This window comes from Papilio machaon, chromosome 15, assembly GCF_912999745.1.
Source record: "Papilio machaon chromosome 15, ilPapMach1.1, whole genome shotgun sequence".
In the NCBI taxonomy this organism is placed as follows: domain Eukaryota; kingdom Metazoa; phylum Arthropoda; class Insecta; order Lepidoptera; family Papilionidae; genus Papilio; species Papilio machaon.
The window spans coordinates 6191155-6214775 of NC_060000.1; the positions used below are offsets into that span (position 1 = coordinate 6191155).

General features: G+C 36.9%; 1 protein-coding gene across 1 annotated transcript; it reads right to left on the reverse strand.

The window, feature by feature from the left end:
- Positions 1-4251: 4251 nt before the first annotated feature.
- On the reverse strand, positions 4252-23621 carry LOC106710216 (vacuolar protein sorting-associated protein 11 homolog). Its single transcript, XM_045681196.1, has 19 exons — positions 23488-23621; positions 23212-23280; positions 22803-22976; positions 22492-22635; positions 21900-22030; positions 21570-21720; positions 20645-21079; positions 20123-20398; positions 19072-19291; positions 18541-18622; positions 18169-18312; positions 17760-17918; positions 16945-17108; positions 16256-16337; positions 15329-15544; positions 14965-15087; positions 8160-8350; positions 7222-7372; positions 4252-4453 (listed from the first exon to the last, which is right to left on the reverse strand). The coding sequence occupies exons 1-19, from the start codon at positions 23500-23502 to the stop codon at positions 4270-4272; spliced, it is 3111 nt and encodes a 1036-aa protein (XP_045537152.1). The 5' UTR covers positions 23503-23621; the 3' UTR covers positions 4252-4269.

Here is a 23621-nt window from a genome sequence, read left to right on the forward strand (position 1 = left end):
ACCCGCCACACACTGCCCGCCACACTACACACTACACGCCACACTACACACTACCCGCCACACTACACACTACCCGCTACACGTCACACTACACACTACACGACACACTACCCGCTACACTACCCGCTACACGACACACTACCCGCCACACGACACACTACACGACACACTACACGCTACACGACACACTACACACTACCCGCTACACGCTACCCGCACAGATAGGTACACTACATAACCCAACACTACAGATGTCATTGACAAATCTAACCTAACAATAGAGATATTTAAATGCGTTTAGAAAATATTAGTTTGATTGTTATTTTGCATCTCATTACATGAAATTATTACATTTGAATATCAGAATATTAGCTTATTGCTATATGTTTGGTTTTAGCTACAAGGCTTTTGAGTCAACGAAACATTTTAGACTATAAAGTGCCAAACATGATTTTTTAGATGTACCACTTATGATGCTGTACTTATTTTTTATTGAATAACCATATATACATTTCAAAAAACTTTAACATATGAACAATAATATTGATATGACTGGTTTGGTGGGAATATTGAAATTGGGAACCATTAGGAAAAAGGAGCATATTTTTGTTTTAATATGTTATTTATTAACGACTTATAAATTATAATTATTTAATAATTGGTTTTATATAGTATATTTTTATATAAGTTGAAATATTCGTTTGTTTTGTATATACCAAAGTTGTTAACAGTATTAATATGCATTTAATGCTATATGGTATATATATAAAAATAGTTTTATATATATATAAAAAAAAGATCAAAATGCTTGTAGTTTGGGACCAAACCGGTGCATTGATTCGGAAGGCGGGGTAAAGAAATGAAATATATATAGCGAATCTAATTTAACAGTCATATGTGTTTGAGCCGTTTCAATGTCCGTGTTACAGCGACGCTAAATGTTCATAGAACTATGATTTGTGACGTAACGTTACCATGACAACATGAGCTGTTGACAGATGTCAAATACTTTGACAGATGTCAAATACTTCGACAACTTTGCTCTTGCTGTCGTGACATACGACAATCATCGTGGGTTTCCACTGCTGATATATTGTAGCAAAACATTATCGTTATCTATCTTGTTTGTTTTTGCAAAACATCAGTAGTGGTAACTTACGTTTTGATATTCTAAATTTTGTGAAAAATCGATTCTTATACACGAATCGAATCGATTTTATTGATTATTATGACAATTTGTACACCACAGAGATGACATTCGAAGATTATTATAAAATGATGAAGGAAAATGACGTTCTATATAGAATTTCTCCTAACTTTGGATACATTATTGTAATTTACTATGTATATACGTATGACAATTAGGTTATATTTTGTGAATCCCAGTCGGAGGTGTTTCCGTATGACGTCATACGTAAAGTTTCTTTCCACTGTAGTAGAATGTAAATAAATTAAAAAAAAATATTGCAACACATGAACATTGTAGATTCGTAGCCAACTTTTATTTAACACTTCATATATTAGGTGATTATTTTTTTTTTTAATTCAGTTCCTAGATACACAATAATTTTATCGTTTGGATTGTATAAAGTAGGTTTATTGGAATGTTCTCGGGAATGTTGACGCGGTTTCGGTCGTGTTATGTCAATGTCACAAAATCATTCCTCTGATGTTGTCTAGTCATGTGACATGAGAGCGCTGCGATACGCCTCATCTTCACATCCTTAGTTCATTAAATACAAATAATATTTATTTATATACATTAGTTAGAAAATCGATGACAGTTTCGTTAATTTTGACATTAATTTCATGCTTTTTTCAAGTTTTTTTTTTTACAATAATTACATCATGACAACCGTCTGTTGATAAGTCCAAGCAATCTTAATCTTGTTACCGCTTAAATAAAGGTTAAATAAAATTATAATATAAATGTCAATGTACTATTGCTTGTAGGCGAACCCTATTTTAGATTTCATGACAATTTGTAAGCTTAAATGAATTTTAGTCGTTGTAAATATCTTTGACTAGTTCATTTGGTACTTATTGTATGGTTTATTTAAATGTCAAAACTATTAAAAAAAAATTGCTTCTCTCTATGTCCGATGTGAGGTACGTTAGCTTGCACTCTGACAGTAGACAAAGAATATCCTGATTATAATTTAGTTTAGATTTAAATAGTTGTAAGTTGAAAAAAAGTATTAACCAAAATTTAGACATGCTGTGTGTTTATATTAATTAAAAATTGAAAAATTAATACGTTAAATGTCGTTTGAATGTATACTTAAGTGATAAAGTTGTCTCTTACAAGCACAACGTCAAATACTTTCTCTCATTTGTGTAGTGCAAATCATCTGTTTAAGTCGAAGTTTGACGATGTGCTCAATGTTTCAATGTTTCGCTGTTGATATTTTCTCAGACTTTTCTTCTTACACTGACGCATGTTTCTCTCGATGTATGTAAAGATCTCAAGCTACAAACACATCTCTTTCTTTTCTAGTCATTTGCATAACATTCCAAAGTTTGTAAATTATTTTCAATTGTTTCTCTAAATATCTAGAATAATATGTATTTTGCATAGCAAAATGGTGTTTACGTAGTTCATTAATAGAGAGCTGAATTGAAAATCACGATAGTGCAGCGAGTGTTGTAAAAAAATATTTATCTTAAAATTTAATATTCTATTCGTTTTTTTGTGCGCAGAGCTTCTCGTTTGGTTATATTTTTGTAGATCCAAAAAATAAACCTTTTTAAATTTAGATATAACAGCTTAAGCTGTATTATATATATTTTTATAGAGTACTCTTTAAGCTATACTGTTATTTTTATAGGATTTCTAGTATGTTATTTTGAAATTAGGTTCTTTATGTATTTATGATTGTCGATTGATCGGAAACTATTAGGGTGCCGGAAGGAGCTTGTACTGTTTTTATTTAATGCTTTTATGTATCGAGACGTTAGTGACACCGGCGCGTGGTGGGCGTGGCCTGCGTCACGTGTAAGTGACGTAAGCCACGCCCACCTCCTCTCGCCTGAGGCTCGGCCGGTTCTTGTGATTGTTGATTGTTGGGTGAGAATGGGATATTTGAAAAATTATATATTCTATATATAATTTATATAGATTTCATTCAATTTATGGATAAGTAACGTTGTAATGATCGGTAATTATTACTCATTGCTCTAAATGTACTATCAAAATATATTATACACAGTGTTAAAGGTCATAAATAAAATGCTTCGAAAATTTCCAAATTGTTGTTTTTCTTTATTACGTATACCTAATTTTATCGTTTTTCTAGGACTTAGGAATATTAAATACTTTTTCAAAGTGGATGGAAGAAGTAAAACACAACATTCTGTGATAAATCTATATTAAAACAATGTGTTTTTATACATTAAAACTTATAGTTTTACATTTTTAAATATATTATAGATATTTTAAATGGATTAATTACACATTTATTCTTAAAAGCTGACTGTATAAACATTTAATATGGATATTTAAGGAATGTAAGTAGGTATAAAAGTGTAACGAAATTTATTTTTTTAATTTAATTTTATATAATTACATTTCATATACAACGTTGGGCAATATAATCAAGAGATCCAATACAATAAACGTAAACTAAAAGTTTTTTAATACATTTTCATGATTTTTATCACTACATTTAGAAATTAAGGCTCGATTACAGTTCTTTTTTATTACTGGAAAATTAAAATAGCAAATAATCTTATTACATATACTTTTTTACCAAAGTTATTCTATTCAAAAATAACCTACGAGAAAGTAAAATGAACCTTAATTTTAAAGATCATAAAATATTAATAATGCAATAAGTTCATTGCCAGTCTTATAGGCATCAGTGTTGCCAACATCGAAAATAAGTAACTTTGATGGTAAATAACGCAGTCTTTCCTACGTATTTCACTTTAAAAATAATTAATAAAAGACGCTAATTTACATATAAACGCATTTCAATCAAGTAAAATGGCGACATTTATACTTCTATATTGATAAGTTGTCTTGTTGCGACGACAGAACCATAATGTCCCAATAAAATTTCATCCCAACGCAGAAAAAAGGTTAATTATTGTACACCATACCTAGAACTCATTATGTTGGCAACATTGTTAGCTACCGGGAATTTCAAGTGACGTCACACTTGTACAAACAATTGATTTCTCTGTCTGTTTACTGTTTAGAATGAAAGTGATAGATATATTGTAATACCACTTGTATTGAGGACAGTGGAGACAAGTCGTTACGTAAACTCACGAAAAAGGGTTAAGATTTTTGTCATAATCATCGTCTTCTGCGAAAGGGTTGCTCGGATCTTTGTCGTCGTCTGAGAACGGATTCTTACTTTCGTCGTATGTGTCGTCTTTGAAAGGATTTTTATTCGCCCCATTGGTTATCGCTGATGATATCTTAGGAGAGACATTAGGCTCTTGGAATCTGTGAAGAAGTTACAAATAAGAAAAAGTGATTAATGCTGATTACGATCAAAAAAAAAAGTATGCTGTTATATAGTATCATACATCATATCAAGCTGCTTCAGTTTACTACATGTTAGTTGGTAAAGCAGTTGCAAGATTTACGTGACAAGAAGTTCGGGGTCACGTGACTAAAAGCTCAGAGTCGCGTTTTTTTTATTTAAGAGAAGTGGGCAAACGAGCGGCGGGAACACCATGGAGACACTAGATGAACTGCAGATGCGTTACCGGCCTTTAAGAAAGATATATGCTCGCTTCTTGAAGGACCACGTCACGCTAGAAGCTTGAGGTCACGTCTCTAGAAGCTTGGGGTCACGTCTCTAGAAGCTTGGGGTCACGTCTCTAGAAGCTTGAGGTCACGTCTCTAGAAGCTTGGGGTCACGTCTCTAGAAGCTTGGGGTCACGTCTCTAGAAGCTTGAGGTCACGTCTCTAGAAGCTTGGGGTCACGTCTCTAGAAGCTTGAGGTCACGTCTCTAGAAGCTTGGGGTCACGTCTCTAGAAGCTTGAGGTCACGTCTCTAGAAGCTTGGGGTCACGTCTCTAGAAGCTTGGGGTCACGTCTCTAGAAGCTTGGGGTCACGTCTCTAGAAGCTTGGGGTCACGTCTCTAGAAGCTTGGGGTCAGGTCTCTAGAAGCTTGGGGTCACGTCTCTAGAAGCTTGGGGTCACGTCTCTATGCATGCTGGACACAGCGGGGAAAGTTCTGGAGAGAATAATCCACAATAGAATGGAAGCCGCAATCGGAAACGCCATCCACAACAACCAGTACGGTTTTAGAAAAGCCCGCTCTACCCTGGATGCGATAGAACGAGTAGTAAACATCGCCAAAAACGCCACCAGGGGCCATCGCTGGAAAGGTGGGGGCAAAAAGTACTGCCTGTTGGTAGCTCTCGACATCCAAAATGCCTTCAACTCGGCAAGATGGGACATCATCTGCAAGGCTATGGATAGATTGGAAGTACCGATGTACCTCAGGAAGATAATACGTAGCTACCTTAGTAACAGGGTCCTTCACTACGACACGGATGATGGACCGGAAAAGTACAAAATTACGGCTGGTGTACCACAGGGCTCTGTGCTCGGACCGCTTTTGTGGAACATTATGTATGACGGACTGCTGAATCTCACACTACCTGCTGGAGCTGAACTCACTGCCTTCGCAGACGACGCGATGATCTCAATAGTCGCGAAGCACACAGAAGAGATACGCAGAATATTCGAAGAAACGTACCGCCGCATACAAACGTGGATGACATCGACCGGGCTGAAGCTAGCAGAGCACAAGACAGAGGCAATGCTGGTCACGAGTCGGAAGAACGTAGAAAGGATCACGCTAGCCGTGGGATCAAGTTGCATCACATCTAAAACACAAATTAGGTATCTTGGAGTGTACCTAGATTTCAGGCTAAACTTTAACCACCACGTGGAGCAAGCAGCCGTGAAGACATCGAAGGTTACCATGGCACTCGCCAGGCTCATGCCAAACGTGGGTGGCCCACGGCAAAAGAAGAGGAACCTGTTGATGTCGGTAAGTAATTCCGTTTTGTTGTATGGGGCTCCCATTTGGGCGGACGCTCTAAGTAACAAAATAAATAGGAAAAAGATGGAGTCAGTGTATCGGGTAAGTTTGATCAGAATCATCAGCGCGTTTCGCACTGTATCGTTAGATGCAGCCTGTGTAATCGCCGGCGCTATACCCGTGCATCTACTTGCAGAAGAGAGAAAACTGTTGTTTGACAGAAGAAGTGATCCGAGCGCAACGCGGAAAAAATCGCGATGTCTAGTCAGAAGACAGATCATCACCAAATGGCAGCAGGAGTGGGATCACTCAATAAAGGGCCGCTGGACTCACAAACTAATTGGACAAGTCGAAAAATGGATAAACCGCAGGCATGGGGAAACGAACTTCTACCTCACCCAAATGCTGACGGGCCATGGATGTTACCGTGCGTACCTACACCGTTTTGGGCACGAAATTCTCCCGGATTGTCCACACGGGTGCGGCGAACCAGAGGATGCAGAGCACGTGTTCTTTGTCTGCCCGGCCTACTCCAAGGAGCGCGAAGAACTCAAGAACAGTATCGGACCTACTACGGTCGCAAATTTGGTGGATAACATGCTTGCAACAGAAGAAGCATGGAATAAAGTTAGCGAATACGCCGCCTCAGTACTAAAGAAGGTACGGCGGGCTGAGCAAACACGGCGAAAAGCCAACGCAATGGACTCAAGGAGCTAAAAAGCGCAGAGAGCTAGAAGGGAAAGCATGATTGCTGAGACCACCCCTCCGAAGTAATACCGGAAGGTAGTCCCGGAGGGGTACCAAAAAGTCCATAGAGAGGGTTGTTTTAGTCGGTAACGGGACTCATGTTAGGTAAGGTGAACACTAATGAGCCTGAGCCCCACACACCAGGCATGTAGCTCCCATGTCTGACGGTGCCCCAAGGCATTTTTTCCCTCTATAAAAAAAAAAAAAAAAAAAAAAAAACGTCTCTAGAAGCTTGAGGTCACGTCTCTAGAAGCTTGAGGTCACGTCTCTAGAAGCTTGGGGTCACGTCTCTAGAAGCTTGGGGTCACGTCTCTAGAAGCTTGGGGTCACGTCTCTAGAAGCTTGGGGTCACGTCTCTAGAAGCTTGGGGTCACGTGACTAGCCGCTTGGGTCGGTCATTCTAGTCGTAGTGACTAGTTAAATGTCTATTAAGCAAGAAAATTGACATATGTTACGTATACTAACTTCTTGTTTGCTGTTGGCTGCAGCTGCTGCATGTTGGCCTCCAGGCTGGATGAATACTGCTGCTGCTCCAACAGCCGCATTCTGCCCTCAGGTACCGGCACTACCGCAGTGCCTTTCGGCACCTGCTGCTTAGCTGTATTTGTTACGAATACTGGAAAAAAATATGTAAACTTTCTAACTCTTTGTTCGAGGTGGAAGGGGACAAACATATTAAACAGTTGTTCTAAGTGAGATGCAGAAGTATACAGCATAATGCAGTATGACTGAAAATGTTTGACGACAATATAGACTGTGTTTTAAGGCTATTAATTGATGTCATTTCGTTGTTGTTCATAACTTGTTACATCCCTTAAAGGAAAAAAGGAGTGTGGAAACTTTTCCGAATTAAACTATAGCAACTGCTAGGCTATATAGTAAAATAAACCGTTACTTTTATAATTTAACTAGCTGTCGCCCGCGACTCCGTCCGCGCGCAGTTAAAAAAAATATGAAAAATAGATGTTGGCCGATTCTCAGATCTACTGAATATGCTCACAAAATTTCATGAGAATCGGTCAAGCCGTTTCGGAGGAGTACGGTGACGAAAACTGTGACACGAGAATTTTATATATTAGATAATCACTGTTTTAACAATACATAGATGTTATACTGCATTAGTCATGTAAATTTAATTGAAAAAGGTTTGTTCTTTATTGACATTGGTCGTCTTATCAGTGAACAGAAAATACTTACATTGTGCAATAAAAATATATTTAACGTTATCATAAAAAATAACTCTCGCAATAATCAAATAAAAATGTCATTTAATTGTTCTAACTATTGAATTATAACTAACGAACAAGTGAACACAAAATATGCAGAGAACAAAATGACGTAGTTCAATTCTGAATGAATTTCTTTCTTCTACATTCATACAACAAGACTTAGTTCTTTGTTACCTTGTTTACTCTGTCCTTCTTGCAATCGTAGTTTAGCTTCAGCACCAGGTCCGTATGTCTGCTGAGTGGGCGGGGCGAGCGGTGCGAGGGGCGTGGCTGGGGGCGGGGCCACGCCCTCCTGTCCACCTTCTGTTACCACCGTCAGCTTGTTGAACAAACCACGGCCAAAATATTCTGATACCACTGCATATCTGTTAAGTAATCATTTATTGTTAAATATCCACAATTTGCCATGAGTTTTCACTGTATTAACACCTATGCGAAAACATACCAACAGCTAACTATTTCTGATATATACGTTTTTATATAAGAACCATTATTTGGCAGAATGTTTGTACAAACGCTTGCACAAAAATTATTTTCGTCCCTTTCATTTTTAGCCAACTTCAAAAAGAAGGAGGTTATCAATTCGACTGTTTTTTTACGAATGTTTTGTCAGCGCAAATTGACAGTAACGTGGAAAAATCTACAACACCCTATAGTAAAATTCGTTTATGTAAATACAAAATTTGAAGAAAATACATCTCATCACAAGTAACATTGTTTGCATTATTTAAATCAATAAAAAGAATGAAAGAAATTTTTAAAGACAAACACGAACAAGATGTAATGCAAACAATTGTATATAAATGAATATAAAAACATCCGCACATTGTGTAGTTTTATAAACAGATAAACACATAACATTTTGCTCAACATTGTTATTATTGGAGTATATTAAAAAAGAAAGTCGTGTTAGTTACACTATTTATAACTTAAGATCGGTCGAACTGATTTAGCTGAAAATTGATGGGGAGGTAGCTTAGAACTAGGTGACGGACATAGGAACTTTGTTATCTTGTGTACATTTTTTTTTCCGCGCGGACGGAGTCGCGGGGGAAAAGCTAGTTTATTATATACTGAAGAAAATGTTCATGTAAATCTTGGTGCGTTTGTCCTCTGTGCATTCCTAAACCACTGGACTCATTTTTTATGAAATACTAGCTGTCGCCCGCCACTCCGTCCGCTCGGAATTAATAAAAAGTAATGAGTAACCTATATGGTCTTCCAGAATATATTCTATATATGTGCCAAATTTAATCAAGATTCGTTAAGCCGTTCCGGAGATACTTTCAAACATCTATCCATTCATCCATCTTATAATAAGGCATTCTTAGGATGCCAGCGAAGGTTTTTAAAAATATATAAAAAAAAAGAAAAAGTAGACTGCCTCTTTGGTTTATTTACCAATATAAAATCCGTTTTACGACGTTTTTCACAAAAAAAAATCATTGTTTAAAAAATCAAGAATAAAAAAGTCATTTTTTTTAATGTTTAACTGAAACTATAAAACAGAAACATTGAAGGGTTTTAAATGTTAAATATTTAATTCAAAATAATTTGTTTTTCGTAAATTTATTGCTTGTAAATGATATTGCATCAAACTGATTACAAAACTGTGTGTAAATTTAAAGATACAGTATTGCATGGAATATTTATTTTACAACCTTTATCTTTTAATATAATTATCTATTACTAACATACAAACATTTAGTGTTATTTTCTTCATTTAAATTTCGACATATGAAAATGTAGCGTTAGTGTAAATTGTGACACAATGTTAGTTACCGTAGTCTTCCGAAACGGCTTGACAGATCTTTATGAAATGTTATATGCATATTTAGTAGGTCTGAGAATCGGTAACTATCTATTTTTCATACCCCTATTAAGTTTTTTTTAGCGCACAGAGTCGCGGCCGACAGTTAGTATTCTATACATTACGATATAAGTGTATACCATTAAGTGTCACACTCGTTAGTAACCACTAGGCGACTAAGTTCCTTAGTGAAGAATTCAATGGTTCCTATGAATAAGGGCCAATGTGCAAATTGACTTTACAGGAGTGACGCTCAAAGTTTCAACCATATAGGAAAAGATGCCGCATACGCTCTTTTACTTTAGTAAAAAAAAACACGTTTACACCTGTAAATGTGTATTTGTGTTTAGTGCATGTTGTTAACTAGACTAAGACGTAACTTTTAACATAAAAAGTAAAAATGATAATTTTGTAATTTTGGCCCTTATACATAGGACCCATCGATTTAATAGAATCCTCACCCATCGAGGCCGTCATTGGCGATGTTTTGGAAACACCAAGAGAAAGGCGGAATCATAACAGAAACAAACACGCACTCAAACCTAAAACAACTTCGCGCGACTGTCGATAAGCATTGCCGATGGATTACACAACTCGTAAAGATAACAAATTAAACTTCATAATCACACGTCCACTTGCATTGACGACTGAAGCGATACTGATTGAAAAATAATATTTTATAGGTAAATCATGTTGTTGAAAATTATTCTACGTTCGAAGAGTATTTATTTATTAGATAATAGCTTTTACCCGCGACTCCGTCCGGGCGGAATAAGAAATAGAAAACGGGGTAAAAATTATCCTATGTGCGTTTCCTAGTTCTTAGCTACCTCCCCATCAATTTTCAGCTAAATCAGTTGGACCTTGATTTATAAATAGTGTAACTAACACGACTTTCTTTTATATACACTCGCGAGCAACCAAATCGACTCACTCCTTGACGGCGCCCTTATGCATTGATTTTATTAAAACGACAAATGTCAATTGTAAATATGATATGTCATTCGAAAGCTAAAGATGTCAGCTTTAATTTGATGTCATTTTTATTGAAATACATTAATTATTTCTTAAGTTAATGACGTCTGAACGTAACAGTAGGAAAAATCGGAATTTATGAATTTATGAAAAGGTCTCGTATTTTGGAAATTACACAAAAATTGGTAGAAATTTAAAAAAATATATATTAAATCAATATTTTGTATTGCCCCCTCTAGCCTTTATTACAGCCTGCAGTCTGTTTTTCATTGAAATGATCAATTTTTTTACAGTCTCTTGAGGAATGCCGTTCCACTCCTCTAACAATGCTGACTTTAGATCATCTACGCTCGAAGGGACTGGATTCCTGGCTCGAACCCTTCGTTTAAGCTCGTCCCATAAGTGCTCGATGGGATTCATATCCGGGCTGAGCGCAGGCCAGTCCATCGTGCGCAATTCGACCTCTTCAAGAAATTGCCGAGTGACTCGTGCCGTGTGACAGCGGGCATTGTCGTGTATTAACACGAAGTCTTCGCCGACAAACCCTGCGTAGGGCACAACATGACTCAGTAGGATGTCGGTGATGTACCGATCAGCTGTTAGCCCGCCTCCACGGCCGCCCCCAGGCACGAAAACAAGATCAGTTTTTCCCTCTAAGGAAATACCAGCCCACATCATGCAGGAACCGCCGCCATACGCCACTGTTTCAGCAAAACAGCATTGGGAAAAACGTTCCCCCGGACGCCAGTAGACTCGGCTTCTCCTGTCACTGCCATGCAAACACATTCTGCACTCATCAGTAAACAGTACCGACCGCCAATGCGTAATGCTCCAATTGAGATGTTCTCGAGCAAAATGAAGGCGCGCTTGACGGTGGCCTGCAGTGAATTTGGGGCCCGTCGCAGGCCTTTTTGGCCTCAAATTGGCTTCCTTCAAGCGTCTTCTCACCGTCCATTCGCTTACAGCCACCCCTCGTGTATGTCTGAATTCCTGTTGCACATCACCACCCGTGAGGTGTCGATTGCGCAGCGAGGTTGAGACAATGAAACGGTCGTCTCTCTCTGAAGTGCACCAGTGGCGGCTCGTTCTTGGTCTCCGATTAAAGGCACCAGTCTCTTGGAACCGTTTGTATACTCGGGACACTGCAGACTAGCTCAATTGGAGCTGGGCAGCGACTGCTCGCTGACTTAACCCTTGTTGCAACAAGGCAACAACTTGAGCTGCTTTTTCTGGCGTGGTATCCATGGTTTCACTAAAACTTTTAATGCAATTTACTGAGATGTGTACCGGCCAACTTGTGATAAGCGACTGATAGGGTAAACCGGATGTGGGCGGGTTTTATAGCGGGGAAAGGTAGCGCAACTCGTGGGTACCTTATGGAGCAAATTTTCCCTGACGCCTAATTAAAATGCGTCATTAAATCAGCGCTTCAATTTTTTTTAGGGTATTGATGTTAAATGAGAGTATCAATCTTCAGCTTACGAATGACATATCATTTTTATAATTGACATTTGTCGTTTTAGCAAAATCAATGCATATGTGCGCCGTCAAGGGTTGAGTCGATTTGGTTGCTCGCGAGTGTATATAGATTAGAATTATTAGAAACTAGCTGTCGTACGAGAACCGTCCGCACGGAATTTAGAAACAACTTAACAAATAGCATATTTGTTCTTCCGGACTATATTTTATTTCAGTATCTAATTTCATAAAGATTCGTTAAGCTGTTATGGAGATGCGTTCTAACATCCATCCATACATTATCTTGAATACACACATATTTAGTTTAATTTAAATGGCAAATGTATAAAATTATAACCTCCAAATATAGTGTTCCGTACAAATTTATCATTCACTAGTGAAATCTATTTTTATGTATGAACTAGCTGTCGCCTGCGACTCCGACCGCGCGGAATTATAAAAAATAAACATAATAAGTAGCCTATGTGTTCTTCCAGACTATGATCTACATGTATGCCAAATTTCATCGAAATCGGTTGAGCCGTTCTGGAGATACATTCAAACAAGGAGAATATAACATTTTGTAAAGATGTTTGCTCAATTAATCTAATAGAAAAATTTAATCCAAAAAACCAATAACTATGACTTCATATTTAAATCATGGATTTTAACACTTGTGATGTTAAACCGCGTTAAACGTCTCTCAACTTTATATAACAATATCCATTTAAAACCTAAATATTACCGCAGAGCTCGAACACTTGCGTCAACACGACATGTAGTTTGTATAGAATCAAGGTTACGTTTATAAAGAGAGAACAAACGCTATCTTTCATTATTAATGAACTAGCTTTTACCCGCGACTTCGTCCGCGCGGAATAAAAAAAATGCACACAAGATAAAAAAGTTCCGTCTCCTAGTTCTAAGCTACCTGCCCATCAATTTTCAGCTAAATCAGTTCGACCGATCTTGAGTTATAAATAGTGTAACTAACACGACTTTATTTTATATATATAGATTTATATTAGACTAGTCTATTCCTGTGTAGCTTCATCCCCACGAAATAACATTAATTTTTGTTACACAGAAAAACTTTGTTTTATTGTACACATTGCGTAAAACTTTCAATTGCAAATGTCAAAATTCAAATGCTCAAATGACAACGAAGGCCTTCCCTATTGGCTGAGAATTACCGTTACCATGGTAACCATCTTTGCTGCTATTGGCTTGCAAGTTTTGTCCCCTTGTCGCAGAGTATTTTTTTCAATTTAGTCAACCCCTAAGTTAAATGCCGTGAAAATAAATAGCTCAAAGCGTGTTGTAAGTACAGAGCTTTTTATTACATAAATAATTATTCAAATATGTGTGTGTGTAGTGAACAGTAGTACTTACTGGTCCTAGAGCAGTAGTACTTACTGGTCCTTGAGCAGTAGTACTTACTGGTCCTAGAGCAGTAGTACTTACTGGTCCTAGAGCAGTAGTACTTACTGGTCCTTGAGCAGTAGTACTTACTGGTCCTTGAGCAGTAGTACTTACTGGTCCTAGAGCAGTAGTACTTACTGGTCCTAGAGCAGTAGTACTTACTGGTCCTTGAGCAGTAGTACTTACTGGTCCTTGAGCAGTAGTACTTACTGGTCCTAGAGCAGTAGTACTTACTGGTCCTAGAGCAGTAGTACTTACTGGTCCTTGAGCAGTAGTACTTACTGGTCCTTGAGCAGTAGTACTTACTGGTCCTTGAGCAGTAGTACTTACTGGTCCTTGAGCAGTAGTACTTACTGGTCCTTGAGCAGTAGTACTTACTGGTCCTTGAGCAGTAGTACTTACTGGTCCTTGAGCAGTAGTATTTACTGGTCCTTGAGCAGTAGTACTTACTGGTCCTTGAGCAGTAGTACTTACTGGTCCTTGAGCAGTAGTACTTACTGGTCCTTGAGCAGTAGTACTTAGTGGTCCTTGAGAAGTAGTACTTACCGGTCTTTGAGTAGTAGTACTTACTGGTCCTTGAGCAGTAGTACTTACTGGTCCTTGAGCAGTAGTACTTACTGGTCCTTGTGCAGTAGTACTTACTGGTCCTAGAGCAGTAGTACTTACTGGTCCTTGAGCAGTAGTATTTACTGGTCCTTGAGCAGTAGTACTTACTGGTCCTTGAGCAGTAGTACTTACTGGTCCTTGAGCAGTAGTACTTACTGGTCCTTGAGCAGTAGTACTTACTGGTCCTTGAGCAGTAGTACTTAGTGGTCCTTGAGAAGTAGTACTTACCGGTCTTTGAGAAGTAGTACTTACCGGTCTTTGAGTAGTAGTACTTACTGGTCCTTGAGCAGTAGTACTTACTGGTCCTTGAGCAGTAGTATTTACTGGTCCTTGAGCAGTAGTACTTACTGGTCCTTGAGCAGTAGTACTTACTGGTCCTTGAGCAGTAGTACTTACTGGTCCTTGAGCAGTAGTACTTAGTGGTCCTTGAGAAGTAGTACTTACCGGTCTTTGAGTAGTAGTACTTACTGGTCCTTGAGCAGTAGTACTTACTGGTCCTTGAGCAGTAGTATTTACTGGTCCTTGAGCAGTAGTACTTACTGGTCCTTGAGCAGTAGTACTTACTGGTCCTTAAGCAGTAGTACTTACTGGTCCTTGAGCAGTAGTACTTACTGGTCCTTGAGCAGTAGTATTTACTGGTCCTTGAGCAGTAGTACTTACTGGTCTTTGAGCAGTAGTACTTACTGGTCCGTGTGCAGATGTACTTACGGGTCGTGGTCCTTGTACAGACGGGAGTGCAATGTCTCCGCGGTGTGTGGCGGTGGCGCGGGCGGGCGAGGCGGAGCGCAAGCTGGACACTCGCTCTCGCACTCCGAATAGCTCTGGAAACAGCTGCAATACACCACAATACGTATTCAATACGTCTCACAGCAATACACAATATGTATTGAATACGTACCAATGTTAAGTAAGACTGTATGAAATAGTACATAGGAAATTTTTTAGGTATTTAATCATATTATGAACTGATTTGAATAATTATTTCGTAATTTATAATAACATTATTTATTACTTTAGCAATGAATACAGATTTGTTAATACTTTTGAAGCAAAATGATATTCAAGCACTCACTGTTGATGGAAAGAGTGTTGGCAGAAGAAGTGTACGGAGGGCAGTGTCAGAGATCCATTGCATGCGGCGCAGCGGGAACTTTGGAAGGTGATAGGTTCGTTCTGGATCACTTCTATCTGACTCTTCATCTTCTCAGTCTCGCTCTTGTATTTAGCGGACAGTTCTCTTTCTCTGTTTATCACCTCCTCTTCTGATTTCAGTACATCCATTAAATATCTAATGAAATTAAATGTAAGTGAAAAAAATGGTTTACTAAAATGTTTAAATCCATAAATTAAACTTATGTATTACTAGCTATCGCCCGCGACTCCGTCTGCGCGGTATTAAAAAAACTTAATAAGTAGCCTATGTGTTCTTCCAGACTATGTTCTACATCTGTGCCTACATCATGATCCTTTGAGGGGTTCCGGATATACCTTCAAACAAACATCCATCCATCCATCTAAACATTCCCATTTATAATATTAGTAAGTTGTACTTTTACATCCAAGCAAGCGATCCTTAATACAAAGTAAATAGGTCAGTATATATTACTTTTGGTCTTTAGACTACTTTTTTTAAAAGAAAATATGAGGGATGATGTTTTAATATACGAATGATTCAACAGTGGGCGTTTTGACATAATTTCCATTCATTTTTAATTTTTTCGTCACTATGTGATTTTTTTTTATTAGTTAACAATATACTTTTTTTATAAAATTATTATCGAACAGTATTTTTTACTATTCTTCACAATTTAAGTTTAAAAAAATTAAGGTTTTTTTTGAAGAACTTTTTTGGCATACAAATATCTCTGGATAGACCTAAATATGTATTTATTTAGGTTTTTTATCACATCTCCTTTATAATTAATGCAGCAAGTGTTTAAATATATGAAAAGTTAAGGTAATATTGTTAGATATAGAGTAGTTTTGTATATAAACTTACTTGCGTACATCTCCCAGTGTGTATGACTGAGTGCTTGTGAGACAATCAATGACTAGAATAGGCGAGAGTAGCTTCTCACTTGCTGCAAATAAACATAACGTTTATATATAACGTCCATACAAGTTTATAAGGACTAAATACACGTATTGAGATGTAGGTTTGTTTGTTCGCACGTATCCGTGTACAGTCGTCGTTGTTCGTTGTATTACATAAAATTTTTCTTTAATCTCAGACTTATACTGTTTTTCTTCTTGCAAACACATATTTTTCTAGAGCACAGGGTATAGATGTACAAGCAAGAGTGAGGCTGAGTTCTCACTGAGTGAGGCTGAGTTCTCACTGAGTGAGGTTGAGTTCTCACTGAGTCAGGTTGAGTTCTCACTGAATCAGGCTGAGTTCTCACTGTGAGGCTGAGTTCTCACTGAGTGAGGCTAAGTTCTCACTGAGTGAGGTTGAGTTCTCACTGAGTCAGGTTGAGTTCTCATTGAATCAGGCTGAGTTCTCACTGTGAGGCTGAGTTCTCACTGAGTGAGGCTGAGTTCTCACTGAGTGAGGCTCTCATAGTGAGCAAAAGGTAGAAGGGTCATCATAAAAGGACTGATTCAAGCAAATACTGCGTTACAAAGACTGCACTTATAGCAGCTATCTGTGTAATGTGTACTGTGTGGTGTGGCAATGTGTCAACTGACCGAGTACTTGTAGAGGTTCGGGCAGACAGCGGGGCGGGGGCGGGGGCGAGGCGTGCAGCAAGTCCCGCCACAGCTGGGGGCAGGCTGCGCCACGTCGCCGGCACACCTCCAGCGCCACGTCCGGTGTGCCACTGCGCATGTGCAGCGCAAGTGTCGCACGCCATCTACATACATACATTCATACATACAGGTTTATGAATCTAGTATCGATAAAGATACAAGTGTGTTGTTTTTAAATTGCTCGCTTAAAAATTGGTGGTTCCCGTTGAGCTGATCTGTACAATGATCGATCGACCCAATGGGAATTTTATTTGCCATTGGACCGATCGAATTTGTACAATCAATCGACCCAATGGTAACAACATAGAAAGACATTCGTCAAATTAAAGAAAGAATGTAAAAGTTTAGTAATTCATAATACTGACAAGGTTTAGACAACAAAATATACTATTTTCATTGAAGTCACAGAAGACAGGCGTGAAGTGAAAGTAATTCCGCGTTTCGTCTAATGAGTGTTGCTCCGGGGGCCTAATTTTAGTCCACTTTCCCTTCCCACCTTTTTCTTATTAGGAAAGGACGGGAAGGTGAGATGAATTTGGCGGAAGAGGGGACGCATAGAAAGGAGAGATATTCTCTTTTTCCATTGATTAAAGGTTGGCAACATCTGCATTTGCGAATGTCTATTGGCATCGGTCGCCTCGCTATTTCGGCGAATTTAGGTGGCCGTTTTCTCGTTTGCAACTTATTCATATAAAATAGACAAAAACAAAATAGCCTTTTTTATTTTAAATCAAAACTACAATATAAATACTTACAATTTCTTCTCTTCATACAAATGTAATATGCCAATTTTAAAGTTAAACATTTGGCAAATGATCAACATCTGGTCCCTGTCATAGTTGGCCTCGGGGTCTTTCAGCACATTGTACACTTTCAGCGCTTTCTGAGACTTGTCATCTGGTTCCGCTTTAGCCCTGAAATTATATTAGTTTTCAAGAAAACCTTTTAGCTATATATTTGAGTAAAGTATTTCTCAGTTACAGAAACAAATCATTAAATGAAAAAAAAACTAAACAACATTAATTAAAACTGTTTTATAACAAAATTAAATAAAATGAAACTTAATTATCTATTACCAAAATATCGAAACAATTCACACCCGTTACCCAGAAGGGTAGACAGAGATGCTCGTTTACTGTTCCTCTTAAAATAGTTATAACTTACCAGACATGTATGTAATGTTCTATGAGGGTATTGTAGACTAGACTGGAACACTTGAGGTCTGCGCACGAGACCATATGCTCCAGAAACTCTATGAGGTCCTCCGAGTTGTTGAGGAACATGTGGATGTACTCATCGGGGAGAGCCCTTCATTAACAACAATCAAATATTGAAATACATCGGTAAAACATAATTCAGAGGTCAACAATCTTGCTAATAGTGGACCAAATTCATTTAATAATAGTTAATTTGGCCAGAGGTGCTAAAATAGTAAAAGTAATATTATGTAATAATAATATATGGTTGATTAATTAAAAGTTGTAGTTATTTATAGACCTTTAGGTTGCTGACCTCTTGATTTAAATGAAAGTTTACCTGTCAGGTTCTCTGTGCACTCCGATTAGAGAATCTTCATCTACCAGCGGCTTGTTGCGAGGCTTGTAGTCAGTGCACAGTACTGGAAAACATTTATATGTAGAAAAAAATCCTTTCTCATAAACATTACGATAATGTACAGTCACGTTAGTTCGCAGTTATGCAGTAACAGAATTTTTTTTTACCATGTAATTCAACTCCCGTGATAGTTATATTTCTACACTAGCGGTCGCCCGCGACTTTGTTATAGCAACATAAAAAAAATACCCTTTAATACTCTCGTGTGTATCAGCTACATTCCCGTCAAAGTCTCGTCAAAATCGGTTCAGACGTTCCGGATATTACCCGGAACAAACGCAACCTTACAGACCGAAAGATAGACAAAAAAAAAATGGTTTTAGTTATTAACAATGTTAATACATAATGTGTGCTAAATATGATTTTTTTATGACATTACATACAGACACTCGAATTTTCTACTGATAAATGCGGAACTTCCAACTAACCTCATTGTACCTGCAATATACTTACATTTCAATAGTTTAGTGCACTCCTTTGGTTCGTGTTGAATCAGTTTGTGTCCGTACTTCTTCATGTACATATCCGCATCATCAAACTCTAGATCCGCGATGTAATCCAGTGCGGTCTTGTATTCCTTTTTATCTTCCAACACTATTTTAAGATACCAATCGTGTCGTTTGTGGTTCGAAGCTAATGATAGAGCGTCGTCTACACTCACTTGACGGACAACCTAGGGAAATACATTGTCTTAAGTAAGTCCCAAACGATATTTTATCCTATAGAGTATAGACCGATAAAGATATCTGACCCGGTGGGTATAAGTTAAACTAAATTATGATATCTCACTAACAGTCAATGTCAAAAAAGAGTCACAAGATCTTTTTCGTACTGTAGCTATAACGTCATGTTTTTTTTTGTCATGTCATGTAGATTTTAATTATTTTTGTCAAGTAACCGTGACAGCAGTTCGTCTGTCATCGGCTCAGACAGAGTGCGATTGACTATCTTACTAATATAAATGCAAAAGTTTGGATGGATGGATGTTTGTTTGAAAGTATATCTGGTACAGCTCAATGGATATTAATGAAATTTGTCACATATGTAGAACATAGTCTGGAAGAACACATGGGCTACTATTAGGTTTTTTTTAAATACCGCTCGGCCGGAATCGCGGGCTACAACTAGTAATACATAAATTAGAAAACATTTTCTTAAAACACCTTCGCTCGTATTATGTACAAGAGCTGCCCGCGACTTTGTCCCCACGAAATTTAATAAATATATATAACCTATGTCACCCGGGGATAGTGTAACACAACAATGAAAGAATTTTTTAAATCAGTTCTTTAGTTTCAGAGCCTATTCTATGCAAACAAACAAATAATCAAACAACCCCTTTATAATATTAGAGAAAAGAAAACATTACCTATCCTGATAACATTTTATTCCAGTTCAATCTATTTTTATAAAATTAAATTACATATCAAGATATAACATTGTAAAATGGCGGTCATTTTATAAATTTGAAGTTAGTATATTTAATAGATTATATAATACTTACTTTAATAGCAACATCGACATCAAAATCAATACTTTTATCTTTAGAATTGATGAATTCTTTAAGTTTTCCTTGTTGATCATGTTGGTCTATCTTCACATAACATGTTAGTAACAAAGTTGTATGGTCCTCAGTCGCAAAACCTTTCTTATGTAGTTCTTCTAGGTATTGTACCAGTGACTCCAGATGTCTTGATTCTAGATATTTACGTATAACATAGGATGTTTCTAACCAACCTATAGTTTTGACGTATTGTTCTATTGCACTTTTTAGATCACCCTGTAATGTTAATGTATTAATATAGTTAATATTTATGTATGACGTATCTGCAATTGTGGATGACTACAGTCAGCGGTCGCTTCGCCATTTCGGCGAATTCATAACAGTAAAAAAAATTGTTATCATGCTTGTGTGCATGTGCTTATATTTCTAAATTATTTTTCATATAAATTGAATAGATTAAAAAAACTATACTTTTTTTTACTCTAAACTAATTTGATAAAACGTAAAAAAAAAAATCCTTACCTTACTATACAAATGATCGCCATACTGTTTATAAATCTCCATCAACCCTTCAACATCATAATGCTGGCTGCTCGCTATCCTTATTGCGACGTCATAAAGGTTCTTTTTGAATAGCAACGTCAATTTAGACTGAAGGTCCTTCTCTTCAAGGAATATCATCTCTTTACTCTTAGTTAGTATATAAAATGATCCCCATTCAGTTAAAACAGCTTCGATACCATCAAAAGTTTTAGAAAATACTATAAATTTGTTCTGTATGTCTAATATAGTGAGATGATGTGATTTTGTGACCGTAGTGCTTGTGGACGGTGCAGTTTTCGTTGGTATTTCATTGGTGACTATTATTAAATAGTTACGGAACCAATTGATGAGAACTTTCTCACCGGCCAATGCATAACATGGACCACGTACTTCAGCGGTATAACAATATATTGCCTGGAATTGAGAAAGTTATCTTTTTTTTTGGATGTAAATTGTGTTTATACATATACTTTAATTTATATAAATCATTAAAATTACCTATCTTGTTTTTAAGTTAGGAAAATGACACATAATAATGTCTTTCCCCTGTAGAAAGGAACATATTTAAAATACCAAGATACCACAAGGCATTGTTAAAATTTGTTAACTATTTTAGTAGCATTATAAGATGTTTGGACTCAAAATGAATAAAAATATGCCATAGTTATGTAATTCTCATGGTAACAGTTGATACTAAAATAAATATGCAGTCAAACCTGGATAAGTGAGAAACTCGGCTAAGAAAGAAATCTATACAAGCGAGAAAAATATCACAGTCTTTTGGACTCTCGCTTATCCAGGTTCGACTGTATTTACACTGAGTTAGTTTAATAATTTTAAAGGATTGTATCTCATCAGAAAGTGTGTGTGATCCAGGATATGTATTATAAAAAGTTGTGCTCACATCTGTTGCTGCAACGGTGAAACACTGCCTGTCAGTAAGTACGCTGCACTGTGGCGCTGCACCCATCGCATCCAGAGTGACACAGCGTTCCTCGCCCAGCCGATACACCAGTGTAGCGGACCGGCTAACTACAAACAGCTTATCTGCACCCCTACACACTCCACAATGTTAAAATCCATTCTCTTCTAATAAGTATCAACAGAAACTAATCTTAATACTAAATCAAGTAAAGAAATAGTAAATATTTTTATAAGTATAGAGGTTTAATTTTTCAGTAATTATGATTGTTTTTATAAGTGGCTGTAGTTTTTATATAAAATGGGTACTAACTTGAATGCCAGTCCAGTGATTGGACTAGTACCAGAGTCAGGCAGAGTATTCATCTTTCCACTGCGCTGTCTGGATATATCACCGCGGAACAACGACACCGAACCATCTTGGAAACCAACCGCAAAGAGATTCTAAAAAAAAAACGATATCTTGAGCTCAAAACTTAGTTTTTCTTTTAAATAAATTCACATACTTTTAATACTTCTTACTAATATAATAAACGCAAATGATTAGATGTATGGATGGATGTTTGTTTGAAGGTATCTCCGGAACGGCAAAACAGATCTTGATGAAATTTGGCACAAATATAGAAGATAATCTGGAACAACACATAGGCTACTTATTAAGTTTTTTTTAATTCCATTGCGGGTGTGACAGCTAATATTTCCGTAAAGCAAGAATGTTACAAAAAATTATAGTTGTGCAACTGTATACTGTATGCGACACTTGAAAAAGGACCAAAGTCTATATGTAGCATAATGCTGATAAAAAATAAAGAAATAGCACCTGCATATGTTTTTCGGAGTGTCTCTTGAAAAATTACTAGCTGTCATAAAATTGTATCACTGTGTCAGTTTAAAGTAGTTGTTACCTTATTATGTACCGCCAGAGCGGTGGCAGGTGTGGCTCTCAGGTGTGACGGCACTGCTCTTGACACTCGGGTGCATGTAGGATCCCTATCACTCCGGGACCAGTCCCACACTTTAATGAATGGATTAATTCCTGGATCATCATCCTTAAAAAAGAAAAATGTCCAGAGCTCACAAATTATATTTCATGCAGCTTTTTTAGTTATGATTACTAGTTGATAAATTTGTCAGTTTGAACACATAAATTAAATTGAATAAAATCTTTTCAAGATTCTCTAATGATTGATGGCTTAAACTAAATTTTAATACTCACCCCAATGGTAACTAAATAAGGGTCATGTGGCAACTGTTGTGCCAGTGTTATTGTCAGCTCATAGGCTTTGAATGACAGGATCTCCCAAGATCGGGAGATGATGTGAGCCATGCCCGTGACATCACATATGATAATGTGATTATGTCCATTAGTTGTTGCTGACACAGATGTATCCTGGAAATGGAATATTAAATGAAATTGTATACATACATACTAAGTACACAGTTAATTTATTAAACAATCACTTTTCAATATGCCTAATTTTATTATCAGATGTGTTTTGCTATTGGTTACTTCTATGTTGTTGAATATTTTAAATTGTATTATAATTTTCTTTTCTTTGTTTGTATTAGTTAAATAGTAATCTACTTGTCTAAGGGATAAATACAATTGCTTTTCTACAACTTACCTGAAGGCATTCTGCAATTTTTCCACCATCAACATTGTTATGCACGTCAAAGAACGTAAATCGACGCCTCTAAAATATAAATACACTTTTAGAATTTCCTTCATTGCTATGTACATCAAATTTCGTTTTATACCATTAAACCGAATTTAACTGAGTACTAACGTTTCTAAGAAACCCGATATTTCTATTATAAAAGTAATGAACACAAAGAATTAACCGACAATTTATTTTTATGATCCACAAAATCAATCAATTGGTCATTTAAAAAATACTTACTTCTAAAAACGCCATTTCATTTGTATTAGCCAAGTAAAAGCATTGTATGATTAATTTAAGGACTGTTTATCTTCCCCACCTACAAAATCCAATTACAATTTTACAATTTTTACAAACACAATAAAATGTCAGAC

What these genes read in the sequence shown, in the direction of transcription:
- LOC106710216 (XM_045681196.1), bottom strand. An exon ending in CTTATTTAGTTACCATTGGG is followed by an intron (nt 22,636 to 22,802) that starts GTGAGTATTAAA and finishes TTCTTTTTTAAG; the next exon opens with GATGATGATCCAGGAATTAA. An exon ending in GTGCACAGAGAACCTGACAG is followed by an intron (nt 18,313 to 18,540) that starts GTAAACTTTCAT and finishes TTGTTAATGAAG; the next exon opens with GGCTCTCCCCGATGAGTACA.